This window comes from Grus americana, chromosome 20 (assembly GCF_028858705.1).
Source record: "Grus americana isolate bGruAme1 chromosome 20, bGruAme1.mat, whole genome shotgun sequence".
Taxonomy (NCBI): Eukaryota; Metazoa; Chordata; class Aves; order Gruiformes; family Gruidae; genus Grus; species Grus americana.
Window position 1 is genome coordinate 9,835,047 of NC_072871.1, and position 24,446 is coordinate 9,859,492.

General features: G+C 41.5%; 1 protein-coding gene across 4 annotated transcripts in view; it reads left to right on the top strand.

Annotated features, from left to right (window-relative positions):
* The window catches only part of TRAF1 (TNF receptor associated factor 1), a 37,511-nt gene that overhangs the window by 9,253 nt on the left and 3,812 nt on the right, over positions 1–24,446 (top strand). For 2 of the 4 annotated variants that reach the window (XM_054848786.1, XM_054848785.1), the window contains exons 5-13: positions 2,537–2,664; positions 10,362–10,583; positions 12,275–12,359; positions 16,225–16,323; positions 17,917–18,078; positions 21,539–21,610; positions 22,402–22,467; positions 23,182–23,619; positions 24,115–24,292. In XM_054848786.1, coding sequence (XP_054704761.1) covers positions 2,537–2,664; positions 10,362–10,583; positions 12,275–12,359; positions 16,225–16,323; positions 17,917–18,078; positions 21,539–21,610; positions 22,402–22,467; positions 23,182–23,619; positions 24,115–24,292 — 1,450 coding nt within the window. Of the gene's footprint in view, positions 1–2,536; positions 2,665–8,464; positions 8,842–10,361; positions 10,584–11,184; positions 11,296–12,274; positions 12,360–16,224; positions 16,324–17,916; positions 18,079–21,538; positions 21,611–22,401; positions 22,468–23,181; positions 23,620–24,114; positions 24,293–24,446 lie in introns of those variants that run through there. The other 2 variants (XM_054848787.1, XM_054848789.1) reach the window with 2 other exon arrangements.

The following is a 24,446-nucleotide window of genomic DNA, read 5'->3' on the forward strand; positions in this document are numbered from 1 at the left end:
AATTTTTAAGATATTTAATAATGTTTTCACCTCTAATTAGGAGAAATATCTGGGTTTGGCTCTTTCGTTCTCTTGGGAACTAAGAGTTTGGTTTTGCCAATTGCTGGATCATTACAAAATTCCATTCCTTGTGTTAAATTTTGCTTTTCAAGTTCTGAATGAACTTGGAATTTGGATACATGTTTAAGCAGCAACTGATTTCCTGGAAAATACTAAACTGAATTAAACACCACAAGTGTCATAAAAAGAACATTCAAGTTTAGAAAACAATAGCAGAGAAATCCTGAGTGAAGATTGCTATATTCAACCCTTTCTTTTCTAACCCAAGAAATATTTGTTACACACAGGTGGCTATTTATAAAATAGTTATATTTACTCCTGTTCATAGCTAGAAGTCATGAAATGCAGATTATTCCTAAGGTGCCGCAGTTCAGACTATATTTCCTTTATTTATTTGCTACTTGACAACTAAAATGGCAATTTCTTTTGCAAGTAAAGCAAACAAAAAGTTATATTTGATGCACATTGAATCAGCTGAGATATTAAACCACAAAAATTGGGCTTTACAATGGAAAATCAATTTTCTTTTAATGACAGCAGCCCCACTGGCGCTGGTTAAAAGTACTCCAAAAGAAACAAAGAGAGGTTCAGAGTCTGGGTTTAGCACACTGCAAGTGGGTTTCAAGGAGCCCTGTCATGGACTTGCATTGTCTAATTTGGCTTTACAACAGTAACCTCAACAGTGCATTCTTTCCACTGGCTATTATATGTTCTCTGCAGTTTATGCTGTGAGGCCATGGAGCACATCCTCAGCTAACGCAAATCAGTGTTGTAGCAATTATTTTGGAGGAGCTATACTTTTTATGCTTGATATCTAGATCTGTAGCTAGAGTATTTCTTTAACTGAATCACAAAAAATAAATGTGAAAATTTCTTTCCAAAGAGAAAATGTTTTATAAACCACTTGCACATCTACACACAAGGAGATTCACCTTTCACTATGCCAGTTCATACCTGCTAAAATGTGATTTACAATAAATAGATGTAAACACTAGTGTTGGTGACAGACTGGGCATAAACTGCAGCTGTAACTGAAGACTCGCACTTTCTACATGCCTGCATTGTCTGTCTCTGCCAGAGTCTGATTAGCCAGTTTTCCTTTGTAATTTATAAAAAGTAATATGCCATACAAATGTTATTTTCACTGCCCAAATCATAAAATTTTCCATAAAAGCCTACTGTTGTAAGGTCATAGAGAATATTCAGTCCCAGACTCTGACAGCTAGGTAGAGATAGGTAGTAGTCTCCACCATTAGTGCAATTCCAAAGGTTTGGAGCCACCAGTCTATGCAATATTAAAAGGTGTTTTGTTTCTTGCCCCAGGTAGTTGGGATATATTGAACAATTGTTTTAAGTAACGTTTGCAGTAGCTTTTGCTGCAAGGAGGGGATCCAGAGATACAATTATAAAATGGAACTGGAACTCAGGAGGTCTGTTTTGATCCTGATTTTCACTAAACTTACACCACGCATCCTTCATGCCATGTTCAGCAATGGTTTTGGGAGAACCATCTTGGCTGATAACACAGCGTTAATCCCCAGAGTTCAGTGTTTGCTGTCAGATAAGAGCTTTTGAAGCAGCCAAGAAAAAACATTAGCTTGGTGAAATTTAGGACAGGGTGCAAGGACTCTTGTAAAGGTGTGTGCTCCCATTGACAAGAGAAGTCTGGAGATATATTTGTGGCAGGAATTTAAATTTCTGGGATGAATCTCTTTGTACATAGTGACTGAAAAGGCAGCGCATGTTTATTTTCTGCACCAAGTACCTACATATAGTCAGAGATGTATTTTCATGCTAAAACATCAAACTCCATGAAACTTGCCTAGCTTGTGGTTATGCACAATTACTCAACCCAGGCTCATGGGGGAATCTTCTTTATGTCCCTGGTGCCATTTGTGGCTTCCTATCAGAGCTAAATAACTTCACCATTTCACAGTTTCCATATGACACTGCAGAAGCCTGGCAGGATCAGCTAAGCTTCTGTTTTGGTCAGGAATCTCAAAAACAAGCTATGATCAAAAACCTTCCATGGAAACATGAGGGGTCAAATTAATCTGGGATGTAATTTAACAGGATTCCATGAATTCATAGCAGAAATTGGGGGAAGGTATCTAAACCCACATGAGTTCAAAGCAAATTTTTAGAATCCCTATCTGTGTCCATCGCCCCCATGCCTGTGGTGGTTCTGCCGATCTCCATGCCCAGTTCTGAACAGTTCCAGGGCGAGTCCTGGCAGAGGGCAGCCCAGCCCAGAAACGCATCCCAGGGCTCTGCCTGCCAGTCCTGGGCTTGGAAGCAAAATATTCACGATCAGGAAAAGCATTAGTGGTGATTTTAGATAGCCAGATTAAAAAATGCTGAATTTCCTTCCTGCGCATATCTTGCCACAAAGAAAATACAACCTTAGCTTGTGAAAACTTGCCACAATTCTGAACTGTTGCACTATGAAGCCAATCTGTATTTTGATTTCTTCCAGGATGACCCATTGTTACTGAACCTGAACAGATGGGAGCATTCGTTTCCTAAGCACTTTGTGCCCCATCCACTTGCTTTGGGGTTTCCACATCCAATTTGTGATGCAGATGTTCGACATGGAGTTACGAGGTTTGTTTTCTTGGCTGAATTCCAAGGACGCTGCTGGGAACTTGTATGTGATGATGTGCTTTTGGAGTCCCATCACTGGCAAAGCTGCCAAGATACTTGGCCTCACGAGAAGACTCTTTCTATTCAGGAATTTGAACACTTAAGTCTGCTTGCCTCTGTTCAGAATATAGACCTGTCTTTTTCTATGCCTGCTTTCTCCCGCTTCCAACTTTACTTTTTCATTCAGGCTTCTCCTATGTTTAAAATATTTTTTCCTTTCTCCTTCAGATTCCTCCTTAAAAACATCTTGGTTTGTGAACTTGAGTTTTCTTTCAGTAGCAATGTTTTGATGGGGGCTTTGGTTCTCTTTACAATACATTTTCCCTCTCTGAAACTTTGGATAATGCCTGGAACTTCTGTGTTCCCTGGGTTTGTTGCCCATAAAATACAGGTACAAATAGACATTGTCAGTGATGATGTGGAAATTATTCAGATTTATGAACCACGTTGCAAAATACTATTGGGAAGAAAAGCCCAGTGCTATTAGTCACTCTACAATAGCAAAGTGAATTATGGTCTCAGTGGAAGAGAGATGCCAGTTAGCAAGTTAGTGCATAGTCAGTCTCTTTCTGCTTTTATCACATGTAAAAGAACATCTTCTAAACATATCTTTTTTTTTTTCTTTTATTAGTGAAATGAGTAATTTCTGAAAGGGTTAATGGAGATTTACCATAGCCTTGACTCTCCCCTCAATTCCTGTCATTAATGAGAATTAATGAAGACATTAAAGAAGCCTGTTGTTTTCTTTTTCTGTTTCCACTAATTAGTCCTACTCAAATATACTGAGTTTTCTGATAATGGTATAGGTTTCTATAGCACACTGTTTAAGTGACCTGAGCTATCAATAGAATATCCATATTTTGCCAGCTATTTTATAGTCAAAAGATGTTGAATCCAAACTTGTTTTTTCATGTTACATCCAGAGCTTTGGAAGAGTGTTTTGGCAGGCTTCCCAGTGGGCACAGCTCCCATTCCCAGAGTTCTCTCCAAAGCATTAAGAATGGAAATAAGCAGCTAAGAATTTTCCAGTTTAGATCAGGCTCTGTGTACGTTAAGAGAAACAGAAGCATAACCACAAGTACCAGTATAAGCCCTTAATGTAGCCAGGCTGCAACAAAAAGCAGAGCTTAATCTGGTGGGACTGTCATAAACTGGTCTGTGTCGGCTTCACACATTTGTACCCTGTGTTTGTCCTGATACGGAGACATAGGGACCAAGACAGGTATACCACGAAGAAGCTTCTTAATGTAAAGAAGGTCTGCCTAGTTAGGTTGCCTAAAATCAGAGGCAGGCTCAGTAATCTCTTAATGATGCTTTACTCTGTAGTAGTATTGCTTATAGGAAACTGTCGAGGCCACTATGACAGACAGAAACATTTTTCTTTTCTCTAGCCTCTTCTCTTCAGGGTGATTCTTTGGCTTGTATTGTGGAAACTGCTTCAGTGAGTGACCGAAATAAGATAAATGGTATATAGTGTCCATTTTATGGGTGCTTCTTTTCTGACAAATGCTGAAGAGGTGCTCCAGAACATCTATTATTTGGAGAAAAAAAAAATTACTAGGAAGCAGAGGATAATACTGTATTACAGAGAATATGATCTGGAAAAAATCTTGAGGCAGAGTGGGGATGAAGAAAAAAAAAATTGATTCCTGATGTCACTTTCAGGATTACAGTCCAACTCCTATGGAAGTTAGTGGGAAACTTTCCATCTCCTGTAATATGAGTCGGGCTGGTTCCTCAGGATAGCACCATAACAAAGCAGAGCTACAACTGGTAGTAGGCACAGGCAGATACAACAAAAACATTTTAAAAGATATTATTGTAGACAAGAGATTGAATTGTGGCAAAGTTGTGAAGTTTGCTGAGGATAACAATATATCAAATTTCATGATTCTTCATGTTGTGGTTTTTTTTTTAATCTTCAAGATTAATTCATGAAGTCTGACAGCTACTCTGTTGTACTCCAATTTTGTGGGTAGCTTAAGTCAGGAAAGAAGTAATAGCGTAGAAGTTAAAGAATTACTCAATATCAGAGGTACAAACAGGCAGGAATCTTGACTTGGAGCAGTCGGCTCCAGTTCCTAGAAGTACTGCATCTCATGGGGACTGCATCTTCTTTTACTAACAAGTTTTCCTTCCTCTGTTTTACCAATTTTTCAGGGTTTCCTAGAACATGTGCACATTTCCAGATAATTTATATTAACTGAAAATTGTGTTTTCATAGAATGAGACATCCCTATCTCAAACATCTCTCTGAAATGAGGTTCTCAGCACTGGAAATCCTATTTGCACTTTGACTATAATCTTTAAAACACTTTGCATCTGAGCCTAAATTCCATTTTTAAATGTACTGAGAAATCTGTTTCATTAAAAATCTCAACTCCTTGGATTATTTTTAAAAGATAATGCTCAAATTAAATATATTCCCTTACAATCTTTTTTTCTTGGATGTAAAAAATGATTATTCACCTTAAATAGTAACACTGTGCCCCGCAATGCTAAAAGCATTGGTGGAATGGCTCTACAATAAAGTTAAGCTTCAAATTTTAATCTCTCTCTGAGCCACATCCTGTTTTCGGTTAACTGATCTCATACGGGGGAAATTTACCAGAGGAAATATCTCTAGTTTGGAAAGTACCAAAAACTTATCTTTAGTTTCTTTGTGTAATTCAGCACCTTTTAAGACAGAGGTGTAATACTTTCGAGAAGTCTCAAGGCAAAAGAAAAGGAGCAAGCTAAGAGCAGAGAAAGGAGGCAGATAGGTGCCTCTTCATCCCGAAACAGAAACTGAGCCACTGGTGTAACACTGATCTTTCTGAAATTATTAACTTACACCTCTTTATATGCCGAAAGCTTAAAAATTCCACATCCAGAAATATTTTAAAAACTTTTCCAGAAACTAACTCACATCCTGGCAGAAACTGCCTGCACCAGATTAACTTGCGGTGACTTTTAACAACCCTAATCATAAAACAATGAAAGAAAATGTTTAAGGCCATAAGGACTACTAAGACTGTATCACCCTTTCCCCATAGGCTTTTAACTTTAGTTAATACGTGGCCATGATGACTTTGCATTTAGAGCATCTACAAAGAAGAGCATCTACAAATACGTTTCCAGCACGGAGATGTAGAGAGAAGGAAGTGGAAATGAAGAGATGTTACATGTGGTTCTGCAAGTATTACTAGGGAAAGTCTTCCCACTCACATAGGTGGGTGTTGACATTTAAACTGGAAGCCTTAGAAATAACTTTAAGAAAACTGGCATCGTTTTCCTCTTCCACAGTTTCATTGTGAAATCTTATTAACATCCTGGCTTTTAAAGAAGGTTACACATGGAGGGACCACGGCTGTATACGATCGGATAATTGCACACCCACCTTGCTAAATTAGTAATTTTCTTGTGCTGTGACACCATTACTGAACTGCACATGATGCTTTTCATCTGGTGAGATCTAAGTGTTTTACCAAAGGAAGCAAATGTTATTCCCTCTTTTCAGAGGAAGGTGGAAGCATTTCCTAGGCTAGTGCCTTATCCAACAGCACGCCAGTGACATATGGCAGTAAGCCACATGGATACCCTAAAACTGACTCTGCAACTGGCTCCATCAGGCTTATGTTTCCTTCCCTCTATAGCAACACTTTCCTTTGCATCATCATTTTTAAACTGTTAAAGCCTTCAGAAAAAAAATCATGTCACTTGTCAAAAGCCTGTCTAATTCAAGGGAAAGTAAATAAAGGATTTTCTGACTAAGTGAAGGATCAAATCCTTCTCTTGGAAACAGTCTTGCACCCTGATTCCTGTGGGACTACAGGGTGGAACTGAAAATAGCATTTGGCCCATAGGTGAATTTTTAATAAAACAGTTAAAGAAATAGTGGACATAAACGTAGGAAACCTTTTGAATAAACTGCAGGCAAGAATGGGACTTTTATAATTAAAAATCCTAGCCACCAAAAGGTGGTCATTACTTGTCTCAAAGTCCCGTGAATGAACTAGCAGAGAACTGTGAAAAGACATTGCCCTCGCAGCAAATGAGCGAAGCTTGCTCTGTTGCAGACACCAGAGCTTGAAACAGTAGAGAAAACTGAGCATCTGTCTGCCTTAAAGAGACCATGTACGTCCTTACTGTGTTCTGAGTATATTTTAATACTTCCTGTTATTTTCAATTTACCGCAAAAATGATTGAAATTTGCAATCTTGATTATTTTGTATAAATATTTTTCATTCTGTTTTTTGGTAATATTATGGGTTCCTTTAGCGTCTATTCTGCAAACAGTGCCAGGCTTGGTGCTTATAATATCCTCACAGTACTGTATAATTACTAGATAAATTTTTCCGGTGTGTATATAGATTTCCAGTATATCAGCTGTACAAAGGAAATATATATCCCACCCATGGACCTGGCTCTCTTTTTAGAGGTTTTCTCCTTAGGTGTATTTGATTTGAAACTAAACTGCCCTTTTGAAGTCTAGAAAAATATTTTGTTTATTCTTGCTTTGTTTGATGTTGTCCTTTTGAGGAAAAAAGGTAGAAGTTTGATGGACTTTTTTTCCTGGGAAATCTTCAATACAGTATATGTGTAGCAGAGGAGCGGATGAAAAAGAATAATGTTGTTACATCATACAGGCAAACATAAGGGCTAAGTCACACAAACAGCTGTGTGAGCAGAGCTTATGAATATTCTTTGCTTCTTCATGAAAACATGAACATAGCTGTTTATAGCAATGTGAGGAGAGAAAAGTTCAGGAATTAATTCAAATATTTCTCTTAGCAATGGAACAAAGCACTCCAGCATATACTGCACTTACTTGAAGGAGGGCTATGTCTTGATCCCAGAAGCCGCCCTCCTTCCCATCTGTTATTCAATGGAGTTGTAGTCTGTCTGGTATTGTATTTGCTAATCTGTGATTGTGTCGGGGGGGGGGGGGGGGGGGCAGTTGCCCAGGGCAGCTGTTCCAGATGTGGAACTATTACCTGTGCACACACAACACAGGGAAGTGCCAGACTCTGGGCAGACACTTACAGATGAGTAATAACCTCTTCATCAACTGCCATGCAGGCAGGAGGTACCTGGACGTGAACAGTGATACGAATGCAGCAGAGTAACAAGCCAAGTGAAGCAACTAGAGAACCACCTCCGCTTTTTATTTTTAATTTTTGGCTAGGACTCACCCCCAGTGGTACTCCCCAAGTTTCTTTCACAAGGAAGAGCTAACAGATTTGCATCTGCAACTTTCTCTCTTCTGACTGAATCCTAGTAGGTAGTGTTGCAGCATGTGATTTCAGAGTGAACTTTGTCAGTGGGAAAGAGGACCTTCTTCTGATAGTGAAACTTTTCTTTGTAGAATTCTTTACTGGACTGCCAGCATCTTAAAAAGATTTGCATACATTACTTAACTTGTCTTGTGTTAGCCTTGTGTTGTAAATATTATCTGCGTTTGAGGGCAGCTGGAGGGCGAGACACGGCAAGGCACGCTCGGTTTCCCCGTAGGGTTCAGAAGGAAAGCCAAGGCTCCGCTCCCTCACTCGGGGCGGCGGGTTTCCCCGAGCAGGCAGAGGTGTGCAGAGGGCATTTTTCACTGCCACTGTGCTCTGGGTTGGCAGAGGTTTCTGTCTGAGTTACAGGGCCAGGTCACCGTGTCAGCCAGCCATAGTCACACCAGTTTCAGGAACTAGCTACGCAAACAGATTCTCCGTTTCAGCTGTCCTGGGGGGAATTTGCTCCCTCGGGCCTTTCCTTAGTCAATTCCCCTTCCCTGTCCCCGCGGGTCGGTGCCGGTCAGCCTTGACGGGGGTGTCCCTTCGCCGGCCCGGGACACGGCTCGCTGTCGCCTGGAGCCAGGCCGCGTCCCGTCGGCCCGGGGAAGGCCCGCTTCTCCCCGGCCCCGGAGGCGCCTTTCGGGTTTCCCGCTCCTCCCGGCCTGAGCGAGGCAGCAGTCGCCGAAGTTCAGACGAGCCGCCCGGCTGCAGTTCCTCTGCCCGCGACACGGGCGGCCCGACCGCGGTGAAGCCCGCTACGCGCCCCGGGGCCGGCACCGCCCCGCCGGCCGGCCCACTCACCCGGCCGCCCTCCCTCCCCGCTCCGCGCTGCGGGGCCCGGCGCGGCCTGGGCCGCCTCTGGGGCCGGCGGGCTCAGGTAAGGGGAGCGGGAGGGAGGGAGAGCGAGCGGGCCCCACACGGGCCTGGGCCCCGCAGCGCGCCCCAGGGAGCACCCAGCGGGCAGAGGGGGCTGCCCGGCCCCCGAGTCTGCCCCGGGGGTACCGGGCGCCCGCCCGCCCCGCTTCCTGCTGCCTACGAAGCTGCCGGCTCTCTGCCCTGCTGAGCCGGGGATGGGGACGGAGGGTACCAGCCGAGCAGGGCCCGCTCCCTGCCCCAGGGCGGCGGTTTTACCGGGTGTTATCGATGTAAAACACCCGCGGGGGTGGGCTTCCAGCCCCACGGAAACGCCGGGGTCTGTTAGCCCAGCCAGCGCTGCGGCAGAAACCAGTGGGCGGTTTCCAGCGTGAGCGCCGAGGGTGCCGTCTGCCCCGTCCTGCCCGGGTACCAACCCAACCACGCCGCTGACAGCTTCCTCAACTCGCGTGTGCACATTTAGTCTTGTGGGGTTTAATTTACTGTCCTTGGCAGGTCGGGCAGCCCCTGCTAAGCTCCTCATCAGATGCCTTGGAGAGGCCAAGGAAATTGCCTAAGCCAGGCAACAGAAAATGCTGTTTGTTCAAAGAGGAGTGTGTTAAATCTGGGGATGCCCTGTCCACCTCATGGCAGTCACACTGCTGTTTCTGGGCCTGGCCTGGCCCAGGCAGTCTGGCTTCGTTTTTTTAGAGACTTGTTAGTCAGTGTTACTTTTGATAATGCTGAGATAGATAGTTTATTGTGTGTCAGCACCTGTTATGGGAAAAGGAAAAAAAAATTATAAAGGCATTGTTATGATCAAACTGCGCCAGGTCCCTGGGTAAAAACTTTTCTTGAACTTTCCAAGCGACTATGGAGACACCAGCATTAGTTATTGATGTATTTCCAAAAATATTCAACTGCACAGCTCTTGTTAACCAAACCCAATACTGAACATGCATGACACCTTGGCATGTGTGGCTCAAGGTGTATCTGGTTCAAGGACAAGCATTAAGCTTTTTGTGGGCTTAAGATTTCCTTTTTCATTTTGCCACTAGTTTTGTGACTTCAGGAAAGTCACTGTAAACACATCGTTTGCTCAGTTTCTGCATCTATAAAATGTAATCGCAACTTTTGGTGCTGGGAATTGAAGGTGGTTGGGGATTTACTGTACAGGAAATAATTCTATGTGATGTGGACCGATGGGATTGTGGCTCTAAGATGATGGCAATACTTACTTCATCTTTCTACAAGCTAAAAAACTCTGGAAAGAAAACCCCAAGCCTTCATTTTAATACATTGTTCATTTTCATGTTGTGTTTGAGGGAAATTTTAAATCTGTACAGTAATTTCCTGGTACCTAGTCAAGCCCCACTGTGACATTGAGTCACGCATGTCAGCTACAGACTCAATTAAACAGATCACTAGATTACTGCATAGGTTTGGAGCTGCTTGTGGACTTTGATGCCTGAAATATTCTCTCACATCAAAGTGAGCGTGTGTCTGCTTGTTTGAGCACTTTTTTTTTTTCCTTATCTCTGATAGTAGTTTACTTCAGATGGCTGAGAAAACAACCAGAGGCCCGCAGGATGTCCCCGGCTCTTCTCCTGGTGAAAATGAATTTCCTTTTGGATATCCCACTAACATTTGTGAGGATGTGCCTGATCAGAAGTACCTGTGCAGCAACTGCAATAACATTCTGAAGAAAGCCCTGCAAACGCTCTGTGGGCATAGGTACTGCTCAGCCTGCCTCTCCTGGATTGTACGGTAGGTCCTTGCTACAGAGGGTCACACCGCTGTGGCGGATTCTGTGGCTGCGAGTGCTCCTGAGAGCTGCGTTGTGCCACTGTGCTCAGTAGATCAGCCCGTGGCTACGTGGCCTGCTGGCCCGCAGTCATTTTACTACCTGGAAGTACTTGCCTGCGGTGGACTGCAGGCTACTCTCTGCCTCCTCTTGTTTCCAGTGTGAAAGCCTACAGCGTGGGGAAGGCTGGGTTACTGGGCTTGACAGATGTCAGGTTTTCGCTGCCTAAGTGTGAGGTAACGATACTGATTTAACCTTGAAGAACTAGTGCAAGGCTGACTTAATACTTCCACGGGACTTCACAGTCCTTTGGTAAGTGGTATTATAGGATTGCAATGAACATTATCTTAGAGGGAGTTTTTTTGATAACTCCACTGGGTCACTCCATATTAAGGTGCTGCTGCCATTAGTGACAAACAATGACAGCTATCGTCCTGGAGATCCTGAAAAGCAGGGGCTAGGTGGGAATTTGCTTTGATTGATTAGCTGTTTCTGTCCTGCCTTTTTGTTCAAGAATTACACCTCGATCCAGAGCCTTTGGAAAAGGTAATGTCTGCCCTGCAGGTGGGAGGTGAAATTGCAGTACAATGCCATGAATATGAGCTGACTTCAGCTTTGAGGTTCTGGAAAAGAGCAGCTGTCAAGATTCAGTGACTGGGCTTTAATACTGGCTAAGTAAGTCTCAAGCCTGCTACTGGGCTTCCTCATGGATGTTGTTAGTAAGCTAATTTGTGTATGCCAATTCATGCAGTGCCAGCTCTGGTCACAGTGTGGGGCACCGGAAAAGCTGAGTCAATGCACTGGCCATTTGTGATTTGAAGATCAGTGTATAATAATGTAAAAATGTATTGAAATTAATGTATTTGACCAACTAACATAAATCCATTACTGTAAATCTAGAACAAAGCCCTTTAATGAAGCAACATAAACCGTAAATTCGGAAAACTGTCAGCAGAATCTAACCGGAATTGTCTTATAGAGTCTTATAGCACAAATGGGAAACTGGCTCAAACAAGCTAATTAGTACAGTTTGAAATCAATTATGCTCTGGTCGGATGGATGTTTTTCTTGGTCTGTGTTAGTTCATTATTTACCTGGAGGCTAAACAGCACTGGCAATGAAATACATCTCTAGTAAAGTTTTATTTTTTGCTTTTCCTATGTAGAACTCTATGTTAAATGTTTTGAGAGTAGATCAAAACCTTTTTTAGCTGCAGTAGAATGTTCACTCTCTAGAACTCTATTCTTTACTGGTTCTACTATATCTTTGTAATTTGAAGTCTATATATATCTACCTTGGGCATTTTCTGTGTTTTAAAAGGCTTTAGTTTTCATGTTACCTTTCCTACGTCGTGTTTTTGCATAATTGATGAAATACATAGGTTCCCATCTTTATTCTTTTTTATGATCCAGGCTGCTCTTATTTTGCTGAAATACAGGTAAGATTTATGGGCCTAGTCCTAGTCTTGAGGAATAGAACAGCAGGGGTTTTTTGATGTCAGTGTTCAAGAATTGGCCTTTTAATGAACAAGGACTATGGATTCTGATGGAAATGACAATTTCCATGTTTTTATTTGTGTCGGTGTCTATACAAAGACCTCCTAAACTACAGTACAGCAGCTGATTGATATTTCCTTCTTCTTTCTTTTTACCAGAAACAATAAAAATGCAATTTGCCAGAAATGTAAAGAGGAAGATCCCAGCACTTTAAGTGAGGAAAGCCTATTGGCAGAAGAAAGGGTAAGTTGTAGTTCATGGTTCATTAATTTATCATTAACCATTCTCTGTGCTACTCTATAGTCATCATTGGACTACAGTTTAGGAGGGAATAATATAAAATGTGATAGCAACTGATAGTTACACATTTTAACTTATGCTTTAATCATTTGGATTTCCCACAGTTTTGGATTTAAAAAAGTATAATGACAGTCTTAGGACTTTCTAAGTCTGTCAGGTTCTGCAACATAAAATCCCATGCTCTTCCATAAAATTAACTTTTTATTGTCTCAAAGTAACCAGTGCTTTCCTACTTGTAATAATATGTATTAGCTGTTACTTACTATCCTTAGTAAGTATCCTGGTGGATTTTCCAGTCTCATGGTTCTCTATACTCCTCAAACATGTTACCAAACTCACGGGTGGAGTATCCCTAAGAAATAAGCTGGAGTATCAGCTAGCCAGCTGAATTGCCTAGAAAGTATTTTTTTGAGGAAATAGTGGAAAACATAAAGCTGAACATAGTAATTGATAAAAACTATGCACTGGGAAATGTTTAATCTGTAATTTAACAGTGCGGGTCTCTTTTACTGTTGTGTGATTCTCCAGGCAGACTGCTGCACCGTTCTATATCCTGAATACAAACTGGGCCATAGCGCTCAGTCCCAGCTTGTCTTTTTTCCTCCTTTCTGACTACAGGAACACCAAGAGACAGACATTCTGTCTAAATTTGTTAGGAAAAAACAAAACCAAATAGGCAGCTGGCAGTGAGGTAAAAGGTGAAGTTCAGGAAGCGGCTGCAGCAAAATAATGAATCTGCAGTTAGTGCTGAACTTGGTAACACCTCAGAAAAAATCCTCAATTCTACAATAAATTTCCCAGTAACAGAATTTCATGCATCATGTAGCCACAAATAGGTACAGTTCTCTTATAACTTTGGGATTTCTCTACTGTGGGATTCTCACTAATCTGCTGGGACTTTATGCCTAATCTGTGGGTGCGTTGTTGTAAACGGGGCCCCACTCTTGCAAGCTGATCTGCCTGGGCAGATTCTTACGCCTGTTGAGAGTCCAGATGAAGTCAGTCACCACAAAGGCATGAGGTTCTGCCTGTGTAGATCAACTTACAACAAATGGTCGGAGTTTGTAAACAATGTGAATAATGAAGATCATTTAGTGGGTTTGTTCTTTATATCTATTTCTGATAATCTCTGCTTTACCTTTGCTGTGGTTTTGCTTAGTGTTTATTTTCTATGCTATCTGTTTATGTGTTTGTATTTTAAATAAGATACCTACAGGAAAAGAAAGGCCCTATCAGGATGTGAACTTGCCTTAGCTTATCCCATGATCTATTTCTGTGGTAACTCCCATCCCTTCCCTATTACACTTTTAATTTATGATCCCTTCCTATACAACACATACAGTCTTCATAACACTTCAAGTCTTATCATGGTGCCGGTCATCACTATTGCTTACTGAGCATCTGCATCTGTCATGGAAAGCAGTCAGAGGAGTGGGGGCACCCTCCCAGGCCTCTGCTCACTCCCGCGCTGCTGTCATTCGTGGGACTGGCTTAGGGGACAGTTCTCTGCTCTGAACTGAGCACGAATCACTTGGAGGTCTCCCCTCCCTGGCTGTGTTAGAGCAGCTGAAGATCCTGGCTCAGCTGCAGAGGGCCAACCTTAGCTGGAGAGAAAATAACCACTAGATTTATCCTGGAAAGCTCTTGGTGGGATTGATCCATTTGTTAAGCTTGTTGCTAGCTGATCTTCCTGACCACGAGCTGTAGACCAGAGTCCTCCCTGAGCTAGAGGCCATAAGATGCACATCGTGTGGGTCAGAGTGCCAGGAAGGATCTCTCCTCCTTGTGTCTGGCTCTGGTTCTTGGATGGGACGTGTCAGGGGACCTCCGCTTGTGTCACAGTCAGCTCTGGGACAGGCAGGACTGGGCAGATACGTGTGCCATGACAGCCACCCACGATCGTCAGTAGCAGCCCCTGCACCAACATCTTCCTTTGAAGTAGCTAAAATGAAAGAGGGGAGATATGCTACTACAGTATATCAAATCAGAGAGAAATATTTTCTGTTTCCTTCTGTTTGACCCAGAACACTTTCATGTCAGTGAGAGTCATCTCATTTACTGTATGAGGGTCTGACTCAGGTCCCTACAGAAGTTCTGGGCAAACTCAGGTTCCCAGATAAGACAGCAGAGGTTCTGGTGAATATTTTGAAGCAGTGACCTGTGTGGATAAAAGAAGAAAAGAGGATTTCCTGCCTTGGTTTTTCATAGAATGAATGGTTTGGGTTGGAAGGGACCTCAAAATCATCTAGTTCCAACCCCCCTGCCATGGGCAGGGACACCCTCCACTAGCGCAGGTTGCCCAAAGCCTCATCCAACCTGGCCACTACCTGAGTAGTGTCCATAATGATTTAACAACTACAAGTGTGAAACAAAAAGCACAGGGAGTGCACATAGCAGTAGGAAACCTATGCACTGCCAGGACTGTCCCTGTAGTTAAATATGTTTTAAATGATCTATTTTGTAATGTCAGGAAATTCCTTGAGTTTTTCTTTTATGACACGGGGAAAAAGCCACCATGTGCCTGATAACTTGAATTTCTGTTCTTTGATTTTGCTCATAAATTAGACTAGAATGTTTTAGGGGCTAGGCTGGCATGCTTTCACTAACTCTACATTGATTGCTAGCTTAATACATAAACTCTTCCATATATGCAGATGGAGCAGTGCATGGTTTTGTACAACCTACATTTTTTTTTAATTCCTTGTTTGTGGAATTGTTTGCCATTTGTGTGCTAAGTTATTCTGGGCTGGACTTGCTTGCAGGTTGAGATTAGGAAAGGAGTTTCTATGAGACCTTGCATATAGAAATGTATCTTAATTGGTAGCACTGGCTGTGCTTTTTGTGTGATATAATATGACAAATGTAGGTAAGTACAAACATCTTGTATCTAGCTGAAAAAAAACAATCAAGAACGTTGATTCTGATGATTTTGTTTGCTTTTTTTTTTTAGCTTGTTGTGTAGAAATTCAGTAACTTTATTGAAATGTGAGCATCATTTGTAAATACTTTCCTCCCTCTATTTGTAAAGCTTCCCCCTCGAGTTCTTCCCTTGCTCTGTGTAGTGTTAACGTGGGAAATCTGCAGCCCTCTGTAAGGTGTAGTTACCAGCAGAGTATCTAAAAACATGCCATTACCTTCCGTAGGGCTTGAACCTGTGTCAGTGTACCTATTTTGATTGTGCAAAATGAAATAGTCAAAGTGTGTAGCGTTTCATAATTTACATAATAATTTACAATTCTTCATGGTTAACATAATAAAAAAATCTACGTAGTGCAAAAAAACCCCACAACCATTCACATATGTTTTACATTTCTTTAGTACATAGTGCCATGCTAACTGGAAACAGCCATGGTCTGAGAAATGTACTCTCGCTGCAGAACAGTCTCGAGTCCTCCCTGCAGCACGTTTAGGAGGTGTTAATGACCGCAGTAATGAAGTGCATTCATTAAGACTGGCACATGGCAGCACCCTATAGTTAGGGTCCTGTCAGCACATTCATTGCATGTGCTTCTGTGGAAAGAAACTTAAATAATAACTGTAGTTGGCTAGGCGTATTTTCAGTATATTTATATCACATCAAATAGTTTATTTTTGAACCATATGAAAGAAATTATTTAATAATTATTTGGGTTTCTACTACACCAAGATTAATATGCAGAGTCATATGGCAGGACAGTTAATTTAAAAAAATAAGGGGGGATTTATCAAGATTTGAAATTTTGAGACAGTCACCTTATTCCTATGTCAAAAGTGCATGCTGGAGTACTTTCTGACCAGAGTTTTTTTCCTTACTGTGTTTACTTTCCAGGCTTTTGGTGATGCTGCCATTAACAAAGAGATTTCTGAACTCAAAGTACACTGTGTGACCCTTGGATGCAGTTGGTCTGGTATCATGAAAAATTTTGAAGTATGTTTAAAGGCAATTTATTTAAATTAACATGCACTCTTACTTGAATGGGGACAGAATGACAATGAAACTAGGTTCTCAGCAAACACAAATTAATGCAACTTCATTCGAATCAGCGAAGGTATCATGATTTATACCAACACACTATCTAAAAACATGCCATTAGCTTTAGCAGGGCTTTGACCAAATCCAGAACATGCTGAATGATTGTGAAATTAATGTTGCACAAATTTACGTCAACTATTATTATTTTTTTGTTTTTCCAGTGGGTTTACTTATTATTTAAATGCAAGGATGCTACAAACAGGTTTTGACAGACCAGAATACTTCAGTCTCCAGGACTGGGCAATATGTTATGTCATTGTTATGGGCAATATCCTTAGTATGTTTTTATAAGAGAAATAATTTCTTCCTGTGTAAATGACTCCTATTGATTGAATGTGTTTATAATTTTTTTCAGACTGATGTGAAATGCCCCAGGTAAAATATTTAAATGGGCAAGATCTGTGAATCTGCCATGCAAATTAGAATAATGAAAAAATGCAGATAATTCTGATACTAAAGCAGCTCAATTTTGGTCCCCTGGTGTAGGAACAGAGGGGTTTTCTGCATTTATAACAGGGAGTCTGCTCTGTACCTTGTATGACTGTGCAGCTGATAAGCATCTGAGGTGCTGCTGCCTTTTCTTTGCTCATTTGGCACAAATTTTCTATTTGAGTGTATTCCTTTTTAAGGAAAAATCTACCCAGTTTGCTTAGCTTCATAGTTTTGAGAACCAGAGCCCCTCTCAGCATGAATACATGGCAAAATTGGTTTGAGAGTTGGGCGTGTGATTGAAATTGGCATTTCTGAGCCTGTTCTGTAGGGCACAGCCATCTGCCTTTAAAGACAAAATCAGTTGTGACACAGTGCCTGCAGAAGCTTCAGTAAAAGAGGTCAGTAAAGAGATTTTATTGAAATACTGTGTTTTGAAGAATCTGAAAGTAGACCTGTTGCATGAAGGAAGTAATGCTGATATTTTTCCTTGTTGAGATGAGAGGATGCAAACAGTGAAAAGGCAATGTTTTAAAATTATTTTGAATATAGGTAGGGGTTGTTTCCTAATTGTTGCATAGAAGGTGTCAGATGTCCATTCTTTTATGCTATGCAGAGATGTCAGCAGACTAACCATATTCATCCTACCAGCCAGAGCAGGATGGTCTCAGTGCTCAAAAATCCCCCACCCAAAACCCCACAAAAACCCAAAAAAAACAACCAAAAAAACCCCACCCCGAAAAACCCCAGGCAAAAAGCTGGGACCAGGATCATGTTATTTTCAAACAAAAGCACTAGAGAGACAGTTCAAGGGAGACCTCATGTTTGAATTTATCAAAAGTTTTGTTTTGTTTTGTTTTTTTAAGTTAAGAATTAACAAAAAAGCCCCAGTCAAGTTGGTGAATTTTTCACCAGTAATCTCAGTAACATTGTGGAGTGGGACTTTACCCAAGCTTAGAAGAAATGCAAAGCAAAGATCTAGGCTGGCAGAGTGGAGACTATTTACAGATAAATATGTAGCTGCAGTTTACATTTGGGTTTATAACTTTTTACTTCCAGGAGCATCAGAGCTTATGTGAATATGCTTTAATCCCTTGTCACACTGGTTGTGGACACATGGTGATGAGAAAGAAACTTGCAGATCATTTGGAAAATGGATGTGTTAATAACGTGACAATGTGTCAGAAGTGTAAGCGGAGCTTATCCAGTAGTGAATACCAAGTAAGAACATTTCTCTGTTTCAAATGAGAGCTTTCTATTAATGGCTTAAATAATCTATCATGACATTTTTCATCCTGATTTCATGAATGTTATTGGACTTGGAGAATATTTAGTTTTCCTGAGTTTGCTAATTTTTCTATGCATGTGTTGGAGGGAAAAAATGAGCTGTATTTGATAGTCTGCTTGCGATGTTACAGCAGAGAGGGGAATATCTGTGTGCTCATCCAGGGCTTGGGCAGCCCATGCTTCAGCTCCTGTCCCAAAGCATGTGTTGCAGCGTGAGGTAGGTAAGAAGCAGAAGAACGCAGACAGTGGCATGGAAGAGATCTTGAAAGTGGCTGGAGTTTTATTCAAACTAAAACTGCCCACAAATGTGAGAGGCAGGATTTCATCAGGTAGTATTTCTATGAGATATGATCAGGTATAACTCCAAATTAGCAGCAGTGTCCACATAGCCCAGGAAGAGCATACTCTGAATCTCCCACAAATTTCTCCGTGACTACTTTATATTTTTTATGTTGAAGTTGTGTTTCTCACTGTTGTGACAGAGACTTGCAAAAATGTATCTGTATATACCCTGTATATATATATACACACACACACGCACACACACTGGGTAAGGCTAGTCTGTCCCCAGCATTTGCTCAAAATCCTCTTGAAAACAACCTAAGTTTATGTTACTAAACCTATTGCATTCTTTCTTAAAAGTAATGACTTTTTTCGGTCGACGCTCACAATTATGATAGCAGAGCAACATTATGCGTTACTGACTTGCAGATTTTAAGTGCCTTTGTACATTAATTTTAACTTAAATAAAAAGTGCTCTTTATTTTTACCCATTTTTGTAGATGCAGCATGGTACAAATTCTGGGAATGGTCTGAGGGCATAAAGTGAGCTAATAGAAACTACTCTGTGTTGCTGAAGAAGGAAACAGTGTGGTGGGGCAGATGAAAAGCAATAGAAAATTGTCTGCTCTTGTATGAATAAATTGTGGAAGATACAGCTTCAGTGGCATGCTTCTCAATCTCATCATGGAAGTGCATCATATGTTGTTTAGGACATTTAGTGATTAAAAACTCCTGGAGCAAAGCAATAGCAGCATGAATGAGAGACGTCCCACACCTCCTAACACTGCTATGTGCGTTTTGATTTGAAAGCCCTGAAAACATTCTCATCCCAGCCCCACCTAACTTCAGAGCCTGTGGGCTCTATTATCACAGAAAATGTCACTGGGGCAACACTCTTTTGGGGTGTAGAGCATAATAAATATTGTTCCCTCCAGATGATTTAAAGAGAATTAATTGCCAGCCTTGGAGTTTTGCCCTGGAACGGGGCCATAGTGATATAAGACCTCCTGGCAGGAGGGTTGTGTCTCAGAAATGTAGCCTGAAGTAACTACTAACGGACAGCTTTGCATGTCATAACTGTCACAAATTTATGCCTTTCCAAATGCTGAGCTGTAAGATTTACTCAATATGGGGGTAACAGTCCCTCTGGGGTAAGGATAAAGTGCTCTTGCTAAGACATGCTCCTTGGGAAGCTTTTGCATGTGCTCTTCATATCTTACTAACTCTTACAGAGAGAGAACATCTGGACCCAGGCACATTGTACGAGTGCTAAATACAGGGTATGTTTCAGAGAGACAGAAAATACCAGAAGGTGGCAACACTTAATCCCTTTCAGCCTTCTGTAAGTGCAGTGGGCAGGCTGGAGGAGGAAACCTGAGCTGCGGGAGTGTTCCCTGAGCACCTTTCTCTCTTCAGAGGTCTGTGATACCGCAGGTCCACCTCAGCAGGCTTCATTTTCCTGCAATGAAGAACCATTTTCCTCCCACTCATTCTGGTTAGCTATCATCTAATTAATTTTTTTGTTAGAAAACCTTGGCAACCGAGCAGGGGATTGGCCTTGAGATGTTGATTTTTCTCTGCCTGCCTTAATTAGTATTTGTAAAATTGAAATTTTGCTGGTTACATGATCTGCTTTATTAAATTTGCAGTTATGTGGCACAAGAATGTTGATTATTTGTGTGTATTCCATGTATCCACAATCCTCGGGGAGCAAATAGTAAATTTTGGGCACCACTCTCGCTCTCTCCATCTTAGCTGATCAGTTATTGGTCTTGTGATTTTTGCATTTTCATATTTTAAAGCAACTTCTTACCAGCCCCTCTCTCCCTCAAGAAATCAGTGATCTGAAGGAGTCAAATAGCAGAAAGGAAGAAAATACAGGCATACTTTGTGCAATAGCTAAGCTACAGAGTATTAAAAAATGAGTTAAGGAGTGAGAAAAACCTATGGCTGTATTTCTGAGGATCGAAAGAGAAACCTTGGGACTCTTTGCAGGGGAGACTTGAAGGTTGCTGGAATGGCTTTATCAAAAAACTTCTAGACTGCTATAGGAAATGTACTGGCTTGCAAAGGTGTTTGTAAAGATTAAAGACAGTCCCCTGAACAGTATGAATTGAAAGCTGGTGGTTGCCGTGTTAAATACACGTATTACAGTTGTATGAACCAATGGCAGGATTACTTTACCATTCTTGGAGCCAGAAATGGCAGGAAGTCTCGTGTTAGCGGTAATGCATTTTGCATTAGCACATCGTGATGGAAAATTTGGATTCCAGCCTTCAAAATGTTAATAAGCAGGATGCAAGAAGGGTCTGTGCATTAAGCAAACTATGTGAAGTCAATGCAAGAAGAGTTTATATTTGGCTTTCCTGTATATTTGTTTTCTGTTCTGTAACCCACCTGCATGTCATTGCATATATATATGTTTGTGTGTACATATGTGTGTGTGTGTATGCGCATAACTATAGTTTGAACTGGGCAAGACTTGTACATTGCCAATCTTTTATCAAATTTCCCAGGGTGACCTTGCAAAGCATCTGTAAGCAGTTTCGCAAAGCTCCAGGCCCCATAAGCAAAAGATCACACTTGGTACTTTCACTTAACAGGTATTGCATCTGGAGATCCGTCACTGAACACGCCGAGAAGAAGAGTAATCAGCTTAGAGGTTTAGCTCGAGAAACCTCTGGAGTCTGCAACTCATTGTACAGGGGGCGGTAGCACCTGCTTTTAGCAGATGTGCTTTAGTCCCAAATTTCTGAACATTATTTCCTCTAAAAAGAAGCCAGAGCACTCTGCAGCCTATTGTGTAGTCTCTGGGCAGGGGTACAGGATTTTGCACCATGCGTTGTGGAGCTTGTAGTGGTCCTGGGGAAGTTACCCTTCCTTCCTCTACTCTTCCTTAAATCCACACCTTCCAGGAAGAAAGCAAGAAACTAATTGTAAATTTTTTATTCCATAACACAGAATTTCTTGTAGAAAAGCCTCCCAAATCCCCAAGTTTCTGTAAAATGGGAATAGCATTCTAAACACTAGCTTTGTTTCAAAGACTCATAAATAAAGGTGTTCAACGGTTTTAATAATGTAGTGAATTCTTTTCTTCTTGTTTTAATGACAGGAACATTCATGCGAAGGCAATTTATGTAAGGAACAAAAACGTGTGCAAACAGAAACGCCATCAAAGGAAAAGGTGAGTGAATGCAATACAGCTTTATTTCAATTCATAATAGCATCACTTGTTCATTTAGATTAAATGAACATCTGAGAACATCTTCAGATATGGCAGTTGTATCTGGGTGCTTTTTACATCCCAGCATAGCTCTGCTGACTGCCTTCTCTGCCCTGCTCCCACAATTAACTTTACTAAACTAATTTCTCAATCAATCCTACAGAAATGGGGAAATGTTCGTTTCCTTTCAAATATTCGGGGAGACCCACATGAGCAAAAGAAGAGTAGGCTGTACAGCAGCGCATTTAAAGAGACACACTTTTGGTTGTGCAGGGGACTAAATCTGAACATCAGTCAGAGCTTTTGGTCTGATAGATCCATTCATTCCCAGGACGTGCTGCACGACACAGCTCTTGTGTGCGTTCTCTAAGAGCAGGAAGAGGGTTGGAGTGGCTGTGTGCGTGGTGTTACCCACTGTGGCGGGCCACTTTGCTTATTGGCATCTTATTTATGAGAAGTTGTTGCTAGGAGATCGCTGTGGTTTGTTAAATTAGGTTATATCATTATGGAGTCTGTTGGACACTTAACTGCCAGGCTGCATGCAAGAAACTTGGAATCAACCACACTCTTGATTGATTTACCAATGAATTTTCAAAGCTGGTTGGATGCTGTAATCTGTGGTAATGCCTTGACTTGAATTAACCTGATTTATAGCTCCTAGGATTATGGCCTAGTTGTTTGTAGGTAACTAAAGGAATCCTTTTCAATTGGTATTTGATTATTTCCTTTCCTTTTTTTTTTGTTTTCAACAGAACCGCTCTACACCTGTAATCAACAAAGATGGATGTCGTTTTTCTGAAGTCGGCTGTTCGTTTAGGGTGAGTGAAACGGCTGCCTCCAGGGAGGTCTCAAAAGGTGTACAACTCAGCACTGTGCCTTTGGTCTAGCCAGCCTTTGTGTTCAAGGTAGTAGGCCTTGATTCAAATACATCTTTAAGAGAAAGTCTACCCACTTTTAGTAAACTGGCAGAGGTGATGGAACTGCCCTGGTTACACAGTGTGTAAGGTGCGATTCAGCTGGTGATACTCTGTTCCCTGCACTGTGCATTCACTTCAGAGGAAAACAGACGTTTATTACAATTCAGATGGTTTATCAGATATGCTCTTCTACTCCATTTTGGATATTCCCTTCGGGGTAACGCCTCCTAAAACACTAACGGGTCTTCTTTGCATTTTAGTTTGCATCTGTTGCTTTATCTCATCTTTTGTGCCCAGTATATGTATTAAATATTGGCTTATTTGAGAATCTTGCTGGGAGTCTGCCTGGCATCTTGTTTAATACAGAAATTGTAGGCAATTGTTTTCTTTTTAGTTAGTACGTGTACACATGTGAACACATAGCCTAAACTGATCATTGGAGAGCTTGTGTCCGTGTCTCCTCTGAGAGTCAGCTGCTATGTTGCTGCACCTGTACCTTTCAGTTCTTCCATCTCTGTCTCTCCCAAGAAGTCGAAGGGAACATCGCTTGATTTGACCGCAGGCCAGTTATGGCAGTTGTACGGAGAGTGTATTGACAGTGTCGTCTTCTTACAGGGAAGCAAAGAGAAGATAAAGGAGCATGAAAAAACTGCAGTTGGGGCCCACATGCTGCTTCTGCTGCAGCACATAAAGCAACTGAAGGCAAGCTTGTGCAGTGCTGCTAAAGCTGCAAATGGTTCCATCCCCCAGTCAGAGCTGAATGTGAATGGTGCAGGAAAAAGCATCTCTGGTCTGCAAATCCCTGTGGGGCTGGAAATCAATGGGGATCTGGAAGTAGACTGTTTTCCGGGATCTTCTGTTTCTGAAGATGAATCTGTTCTGCAGCAACTTGTGAGGGAGAAAGTGATCTCTGAGCTAGAAAATAAGCTACATGTGTTTGAGAATATTGTGGCAGTGCTCAATAAAGAGGTGGAGACCTCTAACTTGGAAATCACAGCCTTTCGGAGACAGAGTGAACTCGATCAAAATATAATACGAGGCCTTGAACTGAAGGTAACTAGTTATGATTAGCATTGTCCGTGTGCTTGTTTTATTGATAGCAAATATTTACACATATCAGAGAGAGGTGGTGTAGAGATCAGGACAGGGACGGACACAGGACCTGGAGCTGTGTTAAGTTCTGGACACATCTACAGGATCCTTCTGTTGGTTTGGATAAATTTTCAAATGGGAATTTCTACTATTATCTAAATCTACGTTTAGGTACCTAGATATTCCTGAGAGTTTTGAATGTTCAGAATTTGCCATGATCAGACTGTGAGCAAGACAGCTGTTTGATTGACTGATCCTCTTAAAGCAGTATGTTGCCTGGAGGACCAAAAAAAGGTCTATCCAGTTGTTTGCCTTAGGTGTTGACACATAACTGTCACTTAAAAAGAAATCAAAGGAGGCCCTCCAGAACGTGAGGACTCCAGAACGATTCTGCTACTTCTGCAGCACAACAGTCTGGAGAGGTGGGTTGACTGAGAACCGATTTGGTTTTCTTAGATTGCAGAGTTGCACCGGTGCCTGACACAGAAGGATGCAGGCCTGAGCAGTCTTCATAAGAGTCTTCTGTTCTCTGAGCAAGCTTCCTATGATGGAGTCTTTCTGTGGAAAATAACGGATGTTGGCAGGAAGTTACAAGACTCTGTGACTGGCAGAACAGTCAGTTTGTATTCACCAGGTAAAACACATGACGTGTACGTGTGGTAGCAAAACCCAGCCCTTTAGGAAACCCACTTACTTCTCTAGAACGGTGCTTCTTTCTACTCATGCAGACAGGCGGTCCTCTAGAATAGCTCCTTGAATTAAGATGCTGTTTATGCAGAGACCTCGTG